Source organism: Poecilia reticulata, chromosome 4 (genome assembly GCF_904066995.2).
Source record: "Poecilia reticulata chromosome 4, P_reticulata-male-v2, whole genome shotgun sequence".
NCBI classification, from domain to species: domain Eukaryota; kingdom Metazoa; phylum Chordata; class Actinopteri; order Cyprinodontiformes; family Poeciliidae; genus Poecilia; species Poecilia reticulata.
Window position 1 is genome coordinate 14,192,967 of NC_088833.1, and position 17,316 is coordinate 14,210,282.

Genomic DNA, 17,316 nt, shown 5'->3' on the forward strand with positions numbered 1-17,316 from the left:
ATAAAAACGTGTTGCTTTTATTATTTTATAAATGAATTAAATAGTCAATTTTTGTGAAGTTCTGGTCTATTTAAATAGAAGTGTAAATATATAGGAGTCCTCAATTTTGAGTGTGAAAAGTGATAAATCAATTGCCAAATTATTTTAGGAAGTTCTTTTGTTTTATCACTTGGTTTTATTGCTCTCTAAATTGCTGTCAACCACCAGATAGCGCTGTTACACAATCTTTCGTTCCCATAGGCTTTCTAGTAATGGCATAAAGCGTGAGACATCAAATCAAAGCGGGGAAACCTCTTATCTAACGCAACGTGTCATTGAATTACAATAGAAATGTTCAAAAGTATTTAAGATTGCTTTCATTGTTTGTCAGTGCGCAGATGCACAATGCAGGGGGGAAGCTTAAAGTATTCTGAAAACGGATCCTGAGTATTTTTTAAGGATCAGGAAGCTCCTGTCAACTGACGCAAAGATTGTGTATTCAAGGGTAGACCTGTCACTCAGTTGAATTCTTTAATGCTGGCCCTTAGCACACAGTAAAACATTTGTTGCAGACTTTCTGATACCTATGTAGACATACATACATACAATATATACATGTAGATCTATCTCTCTCCTGCTGTGTGTGTATGGTGCAATTGTATCATCTACTGTACAACTGAATAGAATCGTGCATGTTCAACAAACGTAAACGACCACACCTCCGGTTAAAATGTTTACATAAATACATACTTAACGCATGTTTCAGTTGTGTAACTATCTAATATTATCAAATTGTCAGTTGGGAAAAATGCAGTACATAAACACGATATTCAAACACTTTTTGGCGGTGGGGGAAAATACGTTTCAGAGAGTCCGACTGGATTTTATTGACCTATTTCCAGAACCGATGAGCAGTCCTTCCAAATAGACGATCTTTGTGTGTAGATCTGTTGGAGAAAAGCTCTCCCGCGGACTGCTATGATAGAGCTACTGGACAACACTTTCCGTTTTCAGTGCTGACCTCTGCTTTTGGGACAGTTTAGCAACGGGGTTTTTTTGGGGGGTGGACTCGTTCACAAAGAAAAGCGTCTTTTATGAGCGCTGTCCAGCCACTTCTTGTTGGTAGCTGCTGGCCTCTGAGGCTAGCTGGCTTAGCGGAACGGTGACCGAGTGGAGCCAGCTGGTCGGACGGAGAAACAGGAACGTTAGCGAACAAGCTAATTAGCCAGAAACACTGGGCTTGGATTATTCCCTTTAATCAAACATAGAGAGCAGGTTGTGCAGGCGCAATTCACTGCGGCAAAGATGAAAATAACCGTGGACTTTGAGGAATGTCTGAAAGACTCCCCACGCTTCAGGTGAGCGACTATAATTTCCGTCTTTTCCCTGTTTATCTGGGTATTTGTTTGTGCGGGGTAAAGTATCCAGTTAGCGCGATGATCAGCAGTAAGGAGCTTGCTGGTTGTTGCCTGCTGCTCTTCTATTTTTGTCCCTTAAGAAAGCCGGATCCAGACTGGGAGGCTTCTGGTGGGGCAAAGAAACCAAACAAACTCAATGAGTTGTTCGGTGAGACCAAACGAAGGGAATGTTTTTCACCATAAATTATGTAGAGATAGGAAAATGTATTAAACATGAATGTAGCCAGTGCATTGTACTATATCCTTAATTATGAATGATTTAACATGTTACCCAATCATATTACTCCCAGAAGACTACAAGCACACTACCTGTTTATTACAGTTTAATAATGTGCACAATCACAACTTTAAAGTCTCCTCTGATGCTGGTTTTAAACATTTTGAAAATATTTTCAAATGTACGTTTTGAACGTTGGAATGTTAATATTTCCTATAGTAAAAGTGCATCCTTAATCAACAACTGCTCTGATTGGTTGATACCAATGTCCTGCAGGTTTTTCCTATAAAAGAAAAAAAAATTTGACTCCATCAGAAAAGGAAGGAAAGACAAGATTCTCCTGATCAATACATCAAAAAACATTCCCTGAACCTTTAAGTAGATGTTTATTGAATCTTGAAAAGCATAAAGCTGATGGTTGATGCATTTATAAACCAAACGTACTAGGAGTTGAAAAGTTTGAGATGTTTAATGGACCGATAAAATTAAGATTGTTCAGTTCTTTATCAATCAGATCTGATCAGTTGATAATTCAGATCTCTAGCCGACTGACTGGTGTTGACCTGCTTTGTTGAGGGTATTAAAAATATATATTAGACCAACTTCTTGAATGCATAAATGGGGATAATCTTGTAATCCTTGGACTCAAACAGTTCTTTTAAACCAGCATAGTACATGGTCTTCCAAAAAGACAGACCTGCATGAAAATTGAATCAGTTTCCTAATCGGTTCCTCTGTAATAGCAGGAAACACTGTTGCCTTGCAGCAGGAAAGTCCTGGGTCAGATCTCACTCTGGAGTCTTTCCGCATGTTGTCCCTGCTCAAGTCTGGGTCCTTTCTGGGTACTTCTGTTTCCTTCCACGATCCAAAAATGCATCTGTTAGGTTTATTGGCCCCTCTAAAATGTCCTTGGCTTTCCATGGACATTTTGTGTGTGTTGCTGTGTTGCCCTGTGACGGACTGGTAACCTGTCCATCACAGGGCGGGTATAAACAATGGATGGATCAAATAAATAGACATTTTCTCTCTCCTTTGCTTCCCAGCTGTCATGATGTTTCCAAAGCTCCCTTTTTTTTATCGTCGTTGTCAGGTGTATGCAGCTATTACACCATGAAATATAATTGTGATCAATACAGCTTACCAAACAGTCATTATTCTAATCAGTAATGCTTAAACTGATGCTGTAGCAAAGTTTTATGCTGCTCTGATAGGTGTTGGGGATATGGACCTAAAATTTAATTTGGATATTTATTGTCATTTATTGAGATAACAACAAAAGTGACAATAAAAAAGATTTGTACAACTTCTTAGCAGTCGTTTTTTTTTTTTTGGTAACCTTAAGGATGCGTATCACTGCTATCAAAGCCAGACAAACATTGGAACACCAAATGAGTGTGATTTTTTATCATGTATTTCCATTTAGTTATTGCTTTTAATCATGTTTAAAATTTTATTGAAATTTATTAATGCTTTCATGGAACCAACAGTGGAAAAAAATTTAAAAATAGCAAATTTGTGTGACTGATACAGTCAGATTTTGGAGCTTCAAATGTCAACTGAAATGTATCAATGACGTGATAAGAAAATTTTTATGATGGCAACAAATGATATAATAAATGTCCATCCTTATGCCGTAGTAGTGGATGTTACGCTTGAAGTAAAAAAAAGGAAGACCAACTAAAGTTTCCATAAATGACAAGATTAAACTTGCTCATTTCTACCAATGTTACTTTAGTTTGGTTTTCTTGTACTAGTCATGTGTCTTTAGACCATATTGTAACCCAAAAGTCATTGCACCTTTTTCTCCCCCACTTTGTCAGCCCTTTGGGAGGTGTTAAGTTGAGTTTTTGTCCTCAACCACCCCATCCCCCTTGGGTTGCTTTGCATTCAGTGTTTTGAAAAAAGCATCCCTCTTCTTCCTGTCTCTCACACTCAGTTGCTCGAACATCCTCCCTCAGCCAAACGAGGAACAGATGTTAGAAAGTTGCTTTTTTATCAACGCATTTCCTTCAGGATCACATAAGGGGGGCTGGAGAAGAGGGGGACTTCCCGCACAGTGGAGTTGCCTAAAACTGTAAGGAAAATACGCAATACATGTATGAGAAGTGAAAGCATATAGCCAAACTGTGCTAAACTGTTGACAGATGGTTGTTCTGTTGGTCCAAGATGGTGGTTTGACTTTAAAGCCTCTTCCTTCTTAACATCAACATAAGGAGCTAATTTTAGATCGATTGTGAACAACAGAAGGGCTGAGTCATAGCAGAACTGGGTTGGAGTGGGCTGCTGTATCACCAAGGCACAGTTTTTGGAAACAAAGAAAGGAAAGTTATTAATGAGCCACATTTCTGTAGCATCCCTGAATTTCACTGAGATCAAGTAATGCTTATATACTCTGGGGGGTTTTCTGCAGTCACAGAGAGATAAGCAGTTTGAGGGAAATTAGTACATTCAGGAAATAAGAAACTGGATTACTGGTCTTCTGATATTAAAGTAAGACATCTACTGTATATTACAGAGAGAGTACCTGGGAAATTAAAGCAAGATTGAAGTTCAGAATACCTCCAAACATCAGTCTCAGCTTTATTTAATAAATGACTCCATCAACTTTGTGAATTTTCTTTCACTTAAACCACTGGTATAAAATATTAATATGTTGTGTTTAGGAATCTTAACAGCCTATCATGCAATTCTAATAAAGATGAATGTGTCTTCAAATTGCTCCTCGTTTACAAATAAAAGTTTCACTCTATTGAATTTAATTTATGAACACTATTTCTTCAGAAAGCTAGCGTCCATGATGGTGTCTTAGTTTATTCGGCTAACGTTAAATGCACACTCTACTGTAATCTAATGTAAAAAGCTACTTTTACTTTGAAATAAGGCACAAACCTTTATCCTGACATGGTCTGCCTCTATATCATCTCTTATCATTTTTAGATCTTCCTGTTATGCAGAAATAACTATGCATGCATAAGAGAAAGTGCCATTCTGATTTGCAACACTGACTGTGTGATGCCAGGATACTTTGTTAATTAGTTCATGCCAACATGAACTAGCAATCCAATATCATGGAAGATCTGAATTTAAACAATATGAACACTGTAGTCTGTTTTTATTGTTAGTAATATTGTTTTTCTAATACAAAGTGTCTTCTCTTGAGGTCCAGCGATTTCCCCACTCTCCATCTTTGTTTTCATTACCATTGATCTTTCTCAGGGCCGCCTGTCAACATAAACTCTGCATGAGTTCTGTAGTTATCAGACGCTGTCGCAGCACAGTTTCAGCTCCGGCTCCCGCTGCTTTCATCAAATTTTTCCAACCCCCCCAATGAGTTAAATTTGGTCAGGAAAGAAGACAGTGGCAGAGACAGAGGGGATGGATGACAAACATTGAATATAGAAGCAGCGCAGAGCAACTCCAGCTTGCTCAACATCTGTTTCCATTTTGGTGTTTACTTTTATCTTTGTGCCAGAGAATATGGAGCCCTGAAATGTGGAGAAGGTTTTTTCAAGTGGTAATTTGGCACACCCGCATGTGTCTTTTTTTTTTTTTTTTTTAAGCTCTCATCATTGCTTTAGCTGAGAAGCTGTGTTTGGTTATAGACTTCACTCTCAGCCTGGGGAGAGCACAAACACTAGAGAGCAAAAAAAAAAAATCAGTATTTTTGGCATAAACCCTTGTAGCCTAGTTTCCCACTTGAGGCTCGGCCTCATGAGCTCTGTTGGCTCCGTTGCAACTATGAGAGTTGAAAAATCCTTCCAGAGAGCTGTGGCTTCACTCCCCACATGTGTAGGAACAAAAGTTTTACATATTTGATGACTTTCCATACCAACAAAGCCAGTTGCCACAACATAGTTTGCATATACAGTTAATGCTGGTCGGACGACTGCTATTGTGGAGACGTTTTCATCCAGCTAATTAGAGCTGACTTGAAAGGTCCAGAAAAGTGTGGGATTTTTTTAAAGTATTGTCCAAGTCTGGCAGGTATGGAAAAGGTTAGCGTTTTCAGACACAATTCTCAGCTTTGTTGTCTGTGTGGTGATTTCTGTAAATAAGTTGCTCAGGCTATCAGCAACATTTAAGCTGGTTTTATTTAAGAAAGACACATAATTACAGTCAACTTTTCTTCATGCTCCACATCAAACCTTGAGTTTTAAACACCTTAAACTCATGTCTTTCACTATTCATCTGTCCACCCATCCATTTGTTAATTCTTTCATCTCTCTGTCCATTAATTTGTCGATCAATTCATCCTTTTCTCCTTTATTTTACCTAATAGGCCCAAATCATGTGAGTTGTATTATTGTAGGATTTTTATGATCATCAGCAATATTTATGTATTAAAAATTCTGAAGTTATATTGATGTCTTTGGGAACAAGATGTAGTTATTGGCTACTGGACATATTAAACCTAGTGGTGGAACATTTTCTGTTTCAGTTTTATTTTATTTAGAGCAGCTGAAGAGCCAGGAGATCCGGGAGAAATCTTCTGATCACTGACTAGAGCATGATTGATCAGTTTATCAGGTCTATTTGAGCTCATTACTGCAGCTGTGCTAAACCCCTTAATATGTATTTTATTCTAATAAAATTAAAGAGTATACTCTTTAATTCCAGCTCATTCAAGAACAATTTCTACCCTATTTTAGGTTGTTAGTTATGATTTTTAATTGTAATTTTGGTGTCTTGGGGTTTTTGTTTTTGACAGATTTCAGGAAATATTAGCAGTTCATTTTCAAATGATTTAATTTTAACTTTCATCTGAAACACAAGGCTGTCAGAATCATTCCCATCGTCGTCATAGATCCTGACAATGCTGTAGTTTCCCCCTCCTCTCCTCAGTGTTTCCTTCCTGCAACATGTCAGTGTCGCAGGATCAATCGAGGATCTACGCCCTCTGTAAAATTACCCCTAATGTTCAGTCATTACAACAGCAAAAAAAATTTCCTCAAGCTTGTAAGTGTTTATGTTAAAGTAATGACTTCATTTTGTGGATGTTGTTGACACTGTGTTGTCTTAATAGTTGGGTTTTTTTTTACCACAGTGGGACCCTCTTGCACGTTGCCTCTGCTTCTCTTTTGAACAATCACAGGATCTACGTCACAGCACCAAAGCTCACCCCATTCTTCACGTTTCCATCCACAGTAACATTTTCACTCAGTGGGATTGTTTTCTATCCTCCACGACTGTTATTTCAGACCCTCTTTGTGCTCCTGGCTCAGCTTTTGTTGCAGAATTTTAATTCTTTAAAAAAAAAAAAGATTTATCTATGACAATTTCCTTAATTTTGGGAGATTGATGATTGGACGATAGTTACATGTGAAGCTGTTCTTATCCCCCGCTCTTATTTACCCAGCTAAAGCCTAAAAATTAACCACTGCCTCGTCTGCTCTTCCGTGAGAGACGTTCGACTTATAGACTGGAACATGTTCTGTTTCAGTTTTACTTTATTTAGAGCAAACCTGCTCTAAATAAAGTATAGCTGACTTGAAAGTCACCCCACTGTTGTCAACTCAGTGACATTCCTGCTATATTTTGCAACATTTCAGACAAAAAAAAACAATTGGTGTCCAAAATCAGAATTGGCAGATTAGGCTTTTTAAAGATCGGTAATGGGGGATCACTGCAATCGGTTCACCCCTAGCAAAAAACAATTTTGCTCTTTCCTCATATGTAGGAGGCAGATAGAAAGAGAGTTGATAAAGACATAAAAAATTGCTGTGGGAGAAAAATCATAGCTTATCTCAGTGGTTCCCAAACTTTTTCTCCTGGGCCCCCGCAGTGGTTTCCAAACATTTTCTGGGGCCCCCCTATGGATTACAAATAGCTGTCTAGTTGCTGGGGGGGCGGGGTCGACTTTTTTGGGGGGCAAAATGAATGTACGTACCGTAGGTGAACATAGACAACATAAGTAGCCTACAGGCTACTTGTTAAGCTTAAGGTGATGTATTGTTATTAGCTAGTCATCTTTTAGCTAACTTTACCTGCATCCAACAGCTTTACTCAACTCAGTCGGTTAGGTTGGAGGGAAAACTGTGAAAAGTTCTTTGCGTTTTGCTGGTTTGCTGCCATGATTCTAACACAGGTGTAAACCCAGCGCGAGCATCGTAACGCTCATGTTGCGTTTAAAGGCGGCTCGGAAAAACAGGATACCACATGTTAACAACGGCTTAAACAGTTTTAACTGCTGATAAAAGTGACAGAGGAGACAGATACGGGAAGTGTGGAAGCCCCTACTGTATCAAATTGACATAGGAATAACAGAGTTGGCCATTCTAAGGTAAAAACCCAGCGCCTACAGCGTTCAGGTTTACTTTTTTTTTCCATCCAGACGGCTTCCCGCGCCCCCCCTGCAATGGCACGGCGCCCCCCCTAGGGGGCGCGCCCCACAGTTTGGGAACCTCTGCCTTAATAGTATTTATTAAAGCATTGTCAAAGTAAGCATGTATTAGGATGGCCGTGGATTGTTTTGAGAGTGTTTAAATAGAAAATAATTTCAGTTTCATTGGTTTAAAATGAGGATGTTCAGTTGGTAGTACCATTGCAACATGAAGGTTATGGGTTCAAATCCTGACCTGAAGTTTACATGTTCTCCCTGTGGACTTTAATGTCACAATTTTTATAGTTCATGTTGGAGTAGCTCTGATATAACAAGATGTTGTTTTTACAACTGTAAGCAGCTGATTAGCATGTCAAAAGCTCAACTAACACTTGAACTATGACCCACCTGCTGGATAAAACCAAAGAGCAGAGCAGAAGCCTCTTAATATTCATTGGAAGACTGACTGCTACTGGAGATCCTTCCTGCCCACAGCAACATGAACCTCTATGATTATTTAAATGTTGTAACTCATATTATCCAAGGGGATGATATGAATTACAAAAACATTTAATTTCCCTTTGGAATCAGTCAAGTACAAGATGCCACTCTTCTCCAACAATGAGCTTAGAGGTATTTTTATTTTTATACCTCCCTTAACATTACTCTCCATGCTGGCAAGATAAACCTGGCTCCTTGTTTCCTGTTACTAAGAAAAATGGGGCTCTGCGTCATGTCATGTTTTACCTCAGGGAATCAGAAAGTCATGAATTATTGCAAGCTCCTAGAAATTATGAGCTACTTGAAATATTAAATAAAATGAAAATAGTTCAGTTACATTAGTTTCAAAGGGATGCTCTGGGGTATTTTCACATATTACTTTTTTTACACTAAGAAAAGGATAGTGTCAGATTATGCTAGTGCTTTCTTTCACACATTTGTATCTGGAAGTTAAACAAATGTGACCATGTCTCTGGAAAGATTATATAGAGAGGAATAAATAACTAAAGTTCATTAGAAAGAACTCTTAACATTTCTATCATTGATGATGTCAGATTTTCATGTTTTTGTTTTCCTTCTGGAAGATGTTTTTGTTTCTCTTTCCCTAGTAATGAAAACCAGAGTAGTTTAGAGTCAACATTTTCATCTGATCCTCATAAATGGAGAAAATTCTAAATAACTGCATATGAGGTGTTTTTGGAGCATTAGTTTATGAAGCCTTGTAGACTCAATCAGGCCAACAGAATGAGTTACAAATCTTTCATCTGCTCACTTCTGAACGTGGAGCGTAAAGAAACAGGTCGGCAGCTGGATGCCAACAGCTGCGCGAAGCTCCAGAAGAGGTGCTTTCTGTTTCAAATCGAGTCATTAAACCACTGTTGTAGAATCGGGTATCTGTCTTTAGTTAAAAAAGAAAAAAAAAAACACATCTGCAATGCAGTCAAGTTTTTGTGGCTAAGTAATTTATGCCAGTAAGAGTCCAGAGCCTTGTCTTATTTTTGTTCTTGGTCATTGGCAGTGAGAGCGTTGTAGTCACCCGCTGAAAAAATAGCAGTTTTATGTGAATGTTTATCCAAAAAAACCACCTCAACTTCAGTTACACTTAGAAAGTATGGACATTTGAGACATTTATTTTGTAGATGTGTATGGAAGATTGGCCTGAAGTCTGCAGCTTTTGCTGAAATTCTCTGAGAATTCAATATTGACTTATGGAACGAATGGAACTGATCGTTTAGGACATCTGAGCAGAATTATGCTACTGAAATCTATTTCTAATCTAGTCAACTTCTCTGTCTGGCATGCTGTATTCATCAGCATCCTTTTATACACTCGCAGTCATCATAAAGAGAACCGGGGCCAAACATTTCCTCAGTGATGTTGAAGAGGCCTGTTTTTAACTGATGTGGTTCACAAGGCAAGCTTTTTTTAATTCCTCTTTTCATAGCCTCCAGTCTGTCTTCTACACCACATATTTCTCTTTCTTTAACTTCACCCGCCCAGCCAAACACTTACCTCAGGATATCCAGTTCCTCAGTGTGTTTTACTTAATGCAGTTTATGAGCTTATGTTTCTCTTTGAACTTTACTTTTTCCAGTCCAGTTTACCCTCTCAGATAGATTTTCTTGCAGTTGTCACAAAACGTTTCAGTCGGTGCAGAAATAAACTTGGAGCTGAGTTATTTTATTTTTTTACAATATCTTGGGAAGCATTTTAGTCAGAACAAACTCTAACAGGGAATGTTTTAAAAAAAACTATCAAGTCTCTAAAGTTTCTAGAATAAAATATTAGAAAATGTGACCTCTCAGACCAGAAATAACTTCTACATTTCTGTGCTTTCTCTAATCTGATCACTATATTAAACATGTAACTGATACTGAAAATAGCTTTCAATTTTTTTCAATATACAACACCATAAAGAATGCAATCACCACAACCTGGAAGCCCTTAGGTATGATGCTTTCACTAATGGGGAAAAATACCTTTGAGTCTTTAAATAGATGGAAAAAGCTGGAAAACCTTTCAACAGCCAAACTGCGTTTCTAATTAATTATGGTTATATACCGTTATGTTACTTCAACTACTGACAGTAATGTGATATTGTTGTACACTGCTCAAAAAAATAAAGGGAACACTTAAACAACACAATATAACTCCAAGTAAATCAAACTTCTGTGAAATCAAACTGTCCACTTAGGAAGCAACACTGATTGACAACAGGGACCCTTGACGGGTCAATCAGTGATGCTTCCTAAGTTTTTTTGAGCAGTATATATTGTTGAAATTGTGTTGTATTATAATGGAAAAATATTTGCCATTGCATTCCACAGTCTGGATTATTGTTTACAATTACCTGGATTACAATCAGATAATAACCATTAAATAACATTTTACAACCATATTTTATTGCACTTTACTTCAGACACAAAAACTACCCAAAAATATATTTTTTGGTTCATTAGTTATGTATTTCCAAAGGAAAATCTTCCATAAAGCTTACCTCTAACCTATTTAAATGTGCGAGCTTTAATGCACAACATTTGACTCAAATGTGTTTCAGAAGCAAAAGAAAAATAATGTCCCAAATGTTGTTTATTTCTTGTTTTTTTTGTTTTGTTTGTCGTTTTTAGTGGATAATCCTCTGATTACCTTATTTACGCTGCCGTCCAGCTGCTTTCCTGCTTTGACTTAACCGTTTCCCCAGACCTGGAAGCAGAATGCCTGCATCTTCATCTATTCTCGCTTCTTATCGCATCGTCTCTGAGTTATCAGGCAATGTTGGCTCTGGAGAGATTAAAGCAGCACATGAAGTAATCTTAATTTTGCAATAATAATGCATCACTGTTGAGAGAGCCTGAATAAGCATCTGAAGTAAGCCTTTCCGGTCTTGGTCCCATCACTTTTCATTTGTTTGACATTTCCAGATGTTTGGTAGCAACATATAATACCCACTACATAATTGAAGAGTGCTTCCAACCACCTTTGAGCAGCAGTAACCTTTAAGTAATAGGTTCTGTGTAACCTTATCAGTATCTGACAGCATTGTGCTGCAATTTCTTACACGCCCTTCTTTAGTGCAATATTACAGTTTACTGAGTTGTGCAAGGTTTCATTTATGCATAACTTGCATAAAATTAGCCGGGTTCACGTCTGGGTTTTAAGAGAACTGTTGCATGACTTCAATTGTTCTCTTTTCTTAGAAAGAAAATAATTTTAATTCTTATTCTTAGACCACACCTTTTTTTGGTGTACTCTGAATCATAACCTAGTCATACAATTTAACATTAATCTATGTTTTGCTGTCTGGACAGGTTGTCTGGTTCAGCTAACCTTTGTACAAAAATATTTTGGACATAAATGTCAATGTGCTTCTCGATTGATAAGATATGCTCCTCCTTGCTAGGTAAGTTAGTTTTCCCAAAGTTTGACGCTGTATGTTATGGTCTTGTGGCCAAACTCAACATTTATCTTAAAAATCTAAGTTCTTCAGTAACCACTGGCTGAATTTGATAGAAATTGTTAAATAATATAGCATACAAATTATAAAATGTGTTCCCTCTAGATTGCATGTTCATTATTTTTGGTTGTAGTAATTATAGGAAGTTATATCTAATTGGTTTTTGTTGGGGGTTAATTAAATCTTAGTTGATTGTTTTTTGATGAAAATAATAATACAAAAAACTAAAAGGGACTATTCTATTTTTTTATGTAAGAATCTGGATGTGAAGCTTCTTCCAAACTGAGTTTCTGTCTCTTTAAATATCTGTGTTTATTTTTGGGCCTCGTTCTTTCTTTCCATCTGCTGAAACCAATTATTCAACTTGGCATTTGCTCTACAGTCTGAATATCAGAGTCTGTTATGGATTCCAGGTTAAGGACCGTCAGTATTTCCTTGAGGATTTCTGCTTATTCTTTACATACTTTCTGCCTCCTAATGAACAGTGTTTCATAGTTAAAAGAGGCTTGTGCGTGCTTGTTTGCTTGCGTGTGTGTGTGTTACATTGAAAAGCTTGCAGCTCTTGTTCTCTTCTGCTTTTTGCTCTCTCTCCAAGGCCAGATATGTAAGGCAACGGCCCAAGTTTTCATTTTGAGCGGGCCCCTCCTTTTCTTATCCTCTGTCAGCACTTTCACAACTTCACCACATTGGCTCAAGTTTCAAGATTAGGAGAAAAAGCTCATGTAATGGTGTTTGGCTATGGAATGGGTGTGAATTTTAAATGCGTTTGAGTTTTGTTCACCAGTACTCTATCTAGTGCATTAAAATAATTTTAACATCCTTTTACAAAAGTAAAATCTCTTTATCGCAGTGATTTTTTGAAATTTATTTATTTGGTGAGTGGCTTGTTTGATTCATTAAAGAAATTCCTTTCCTGCTACAACAGATATGAGGGTAAAAAGTTCACATAATATGTTTTTAAGCTTTGAACACAGCCAATGTCTGTGTGTGAGAAGCATGCTCTTTATTGCTTTTGACCCTGTTTCTGGCCTTTGAGTCTATTTTAGACCTAAAGTTCATTCTTCTTTGTTTGGGTCACAGAAGCAGTCAGCTCTTTTCAAGCTGAAAAGCTATCTCTATTGAGCTTAAACCTACTGTTTTATGTCTTCCAGGTTGTATGTATGAGTGTGGAAGATTAGATTTTAGACCTACATTTTTATATTGCATCCATCACTGAGAGTAGCAGCTGTGCTATGATTCAAGAAATTGGGAAGGACAAATCTTAAAATTAGACAAACTGAAGTAGCATATTTGTAGTACTACAGCAGAATACATTAACTAATCCTGATTTTTTAAAATAATGATATAAGGTATCTTGAGGATGATGCAATGATCTCTAGCTTTTTGATGCATTTTATGAGTAAAACTGATGGTTTTTAGACAAAAAGTATGATCAATTAATCAATAAGTTTATTCACTCAACAAAACGCATTTCACCAACGTACAAAAACATTGTCTTGTGACAATTCATCTACATAAGTGAAAGGGAGCAGAAAGAAGAAAAACCTTATAAAAACCTGCCCCTTTCTCAATAATTACAAAATAAATCTTTTTGTTTTCAAGATTAGTCATGAGAGAAGCTGCAGTTTGCATTTTTTTTCCTAAGGCGTACAATACAAGGAGCTTGGAGATTACATGTTCATGTTTCATAGCAAGTGAAGAAATGGAAAGGAATTTTGAAAAACTACCCCTTTTTGCATTGTGAAATGCCAATGTATTTCCACAGTGAGAAATATGGGAAATTACTTTTTGTAGTTTTTTTTTTTTTGAGGTTGGATTGTTCTGCTGAGTCAGCCTTTAAAAGTCATGTGTTGCATTTGTGCAGAACACTTTAGTCGGATGTGTGCTGAATGTGTAGCTGAAAAGACTTCTCTGTGATTGCCTGATTCTGTCTGATGGTTCATTTACATAATTTTAGGTTGTGAGCAAAGATACAGAGAGCAGACAGAGCAAAAGTTGTCAGAGTTGGGCATGTGTCAGAACGCTATGGAGCGATCGTTTTGATATTTACTGAGGAAATATTTGTATTTATCACTGATTACTCTTCTCTTTCTCAGTAATTTACATCATTTATAGTCATTTCAGTACTGAATGCACAATTGATAAAAAAAATATTAGACGGAAAAAATGACTTTCAAAATAAAACTTTTGACATAGACATATTATATGGCATGTAAATATTATAAGACCTTAAACTGGAGTGAGGGGGTATTTTATGAAAATAAACCAATATGTTGGTTGTTCTTAAAATTTTGGTTTATTGTTCTCTTTTTACACTATTTCTCATTTAGAGATTTCCACTTTCTCATATTTTAATCACAAGCTTACGAGGGTTTCTAACATTAAAGTACAGCAACAGCAATGTGTTAAACTGTGCAGATTAAGATTTAGGAGAGCAGAGATTAACTCAGATGGAGCCGGGATGAGTCATTTAAGTCTCTCCTTCCCTCTGTGATATTCTGCAGCTTGTAGTCTGCTGATCCTGCAGAGACCCAATCTGTGCTTTGTCACATTTTAAAGGGCAGGATGCCAGTCCTGGTTTCAGCTCAGAGGCCTGACCCAAAATGGCAGCTCTCACTTTAGCTGTCTCCACCAGTTTCTGTATTTACACATGCTTGTGTCAATGTTCCTCAGAGCTTTAATACCATGTGCTGCGACTGTAGTTTTGTGAGGTGCTCAAGTTCAAACCTTTATGTGTTTTCTTTTCTCCTCCTCACAGAGCAACCATAGAGGAAGTGGAGGGGGATGTGTGCGAGTTGGAATCCAAGCTTGACAAAGTGAGTACCACCCATGAAAAACATTGCTTAATTGTTCATTTGCTCCACGGTGAGAGCTGGCAGCTGCAAACGGACATTCTGTGAGTGGGAAGGTGCAGGTTTGTCCCAGCCCTTCTCTACTGTATATCCCCTGGCAGACTGCCTTTGCAGAAAAAAAAAATACATTTAGACAATGTAACTAAGATATGCAAGGTTTAGTTTGCTTTAGTGAAAGTGCATGATTGTATTCCAGCTGTGAAATTCTCCATGATAATGTTAAGATAAAGAAATAACCTCCACCATCTCAATGTACATACACCTGACTTATTTGTATTTGTTTGATTATTCATGTCAAAGACTGTTTATTCTAACAGTTTTGCCAATCAAAACTGAGAACATGAGGAGTCAAAAATGTCCTATTTAACTATACCTGTAATATAAGAATGCATAAGGGCAGCATTCAATATTTTTTAGTCTTCCACCCATTGGGAACTCATCATTTTTTTCTGTACTAGTAGCATAATATATGTTGCACTGCTGTGTAAAAAAATAAAAGATGTATGAGGAGATTACCTTAGTGCAGTGACCGTGTCTCTGGTAATTGTAGTTTAAAAACAACTGTTCATTCACTGGTTAATCAGGATTCCTGGCTACCATGAAGACAAGAGAACAGTTCAAGCAAATCACCAAAAATGTGGCTGATAAGTAGAAGTACAAGGTCAGCTGAATCCATGATTAAGAAAGGAAGGAAATGTGTAAATCAGTCTAGATCAGACTAATCTCACAAACGGAGGGAGCCAACAAGGAGGACACTAGTGAGAGAAGCCAGTATTATTATGTTGAAGGATTCGGGAGCTTCAGCAGCTGAGTTGTGAAGCATGGTGGTGGCAGCATCATAAACTGGGAATGCTTCTTGGCAGCAGGCCCTGGAAGGCTTATGAAGCTAGACGTAAAATGACTGCAACAAAATATATGGAAGACAGTTTGTTTCAATCTGCAAGAGGACATTTATTTTTCCAGCAAGGCAATGACCTGAAGCATTCACCAAAAACCACAGAAAAATGGTTTAAAGACACTAGGTGGGTGTTCTGGAGTGGCCCAGTCAAAGCCACAGGAACAATGGAGTAAATTTGCAACAGCCTGACAGAGACCTATCCACACGGATCCTGTTCTGTGATTGCTTTGAAATGAGCATCTATTAAATAGTGACTTGAAGAAAGTGAATATTTAATTTATCTACTTATTTCATGTTGCATATTCTTATTAGCCGGGTTTTTGTTTTTTTTTGGTAAAAATCAGTTTTATTTAATGGTGTTTTATTTTTCTTGGTCGGAAAAGACAAATTTTGTTGATCATAATTGTTTTGCAAAAACAATAAAATTATATAAAGATCCATGCAGGTGAATACTTTTTATACCCCGATCCGAAAACCATAAATTCCCCGACGTCCACTGCCCTGCAGCCCTGCAGCTGCAGAGTTCACTAGCTGCGTTCGCTACCTGAGAGCCGGGCCGCGATCCCGGGAGAACCCACTGCATTGTTCCTGACTCTTACAGTCGCAGAGCCCCACCTCTGTGACTCAGCCCCAGCCTCACTTCCCCTCTTGCTGTGGAGAGGAAGGATCTGCCAGATAGTGGGTGTGTTTGCGTGCATGAGTGTGGCTGTGACAGTGTGTAATGTCACCCATGTCTAGGGTGGAGTCCTGCTTCGACAGACCAAAGTTCAGCTCTTTTTATTTGGAGCTCGCAGTTTGTCCGGCCAGTTCACATACAGGCATGTTGAATAAAAAGTAAACATGCTTTCAGAGCGACAAAGCGAAAGCCTTTTATTTTTAAGATGCGGATTAGTACTCTTTGAATATGACTTTACTACTGTTGACTTTCTTTAAAATCTTAAAATAATCTAACAGTAAATTGCATTAATCTACCAGAACTGTGTGTATTTTTTTACTGTTAAAGAAAAAGAAGCACACAAAATGCAGCTTACTAAAAAATGTTTTTCTCTTTTTATGAGTTAATTAAGTTGCTGCTCTTTGGCTGCAGTTGCTAACACTTTAGCTTCATGGCCAGAAGGGCAGCAGTAGCTCAAATCTTGGCTTTTGGTCTTTCTGTGTAGAGTTTGCATGTTCTCTCTGGTTTCTTCCCACCATCCGGAAACATGCATGTTTGGTTAACTGGAACATTTAAATCACCCTTCGGTGTGTATGTGGGAACGGCTGTGGGTACCGTGATGGACTGGCTGTCCTTGGTTTACCCTTTTGCTCTCAGTCCTCTTTAGAGCATGAATAGGCTAAAACTCCCAGTGACTCTGGATTATTATTTAGCAATTATAGTAAATGGATGAATGATTAGTTAAACAATTTCTTGCTATTTGCATTTTCCTGAAGCTATTTAGCTGCTTTGAACACAAGCGCACACTTATGTTCTTTGTCATATCTGATAAAATATTGCAATTCATCCTGTTTGCAGATGATACCAATTTATTTTGTTCTGCGAATTATGATTTCTCACATGACTTTTTGAGATGTCTAAACTTATCCAGTGGTTTAAATACAACAAATTTTTGATGAACTGGAATAAAACAAAAGTCATGATTCTATCAGAATGTCCATAGATCAAAATTTAATGGGAGGA

At 37.6% G+C, this 17,316-nt stretch overlaps 1 protein-coding gene across 3 annotated transcripts in view; it reads left to right on the forward strand.

Moving 5' to 3' along the window:
- The first annotated feature begins 890 nt into the window (after positions 1 to 890).
- Positions 891 to 17,316, forward strand: part of LOC103463472 (arf-GAP with coiled-coil, ANK repeat and PH domain-containing protein 2) — a 51,060-nt gene continuing 34,634 nt past the window's right edge. The window contains exons 1-2 of one of the 3 annotated variants that reach the window (XM_008406836.3): positions 891 to 1,337; positions 14,647 to 14,704. In XM_008406836.3, the coding sequence (XP_008405058.1) occupies positions 1,285 to 1,337; positions 14,647 to 14,704 (111 nt within the window). In that variant the 5' untranslated portion in view covers positions 891 to 1,284. The remainder of the gene's footprint in view (positions 1,338 to 14,646; positions 14,705 to 17,316) is intronic. The other 2 variants (XM_008406838.3, XM_008406839.3) reach the window with 2 other exon arrangements.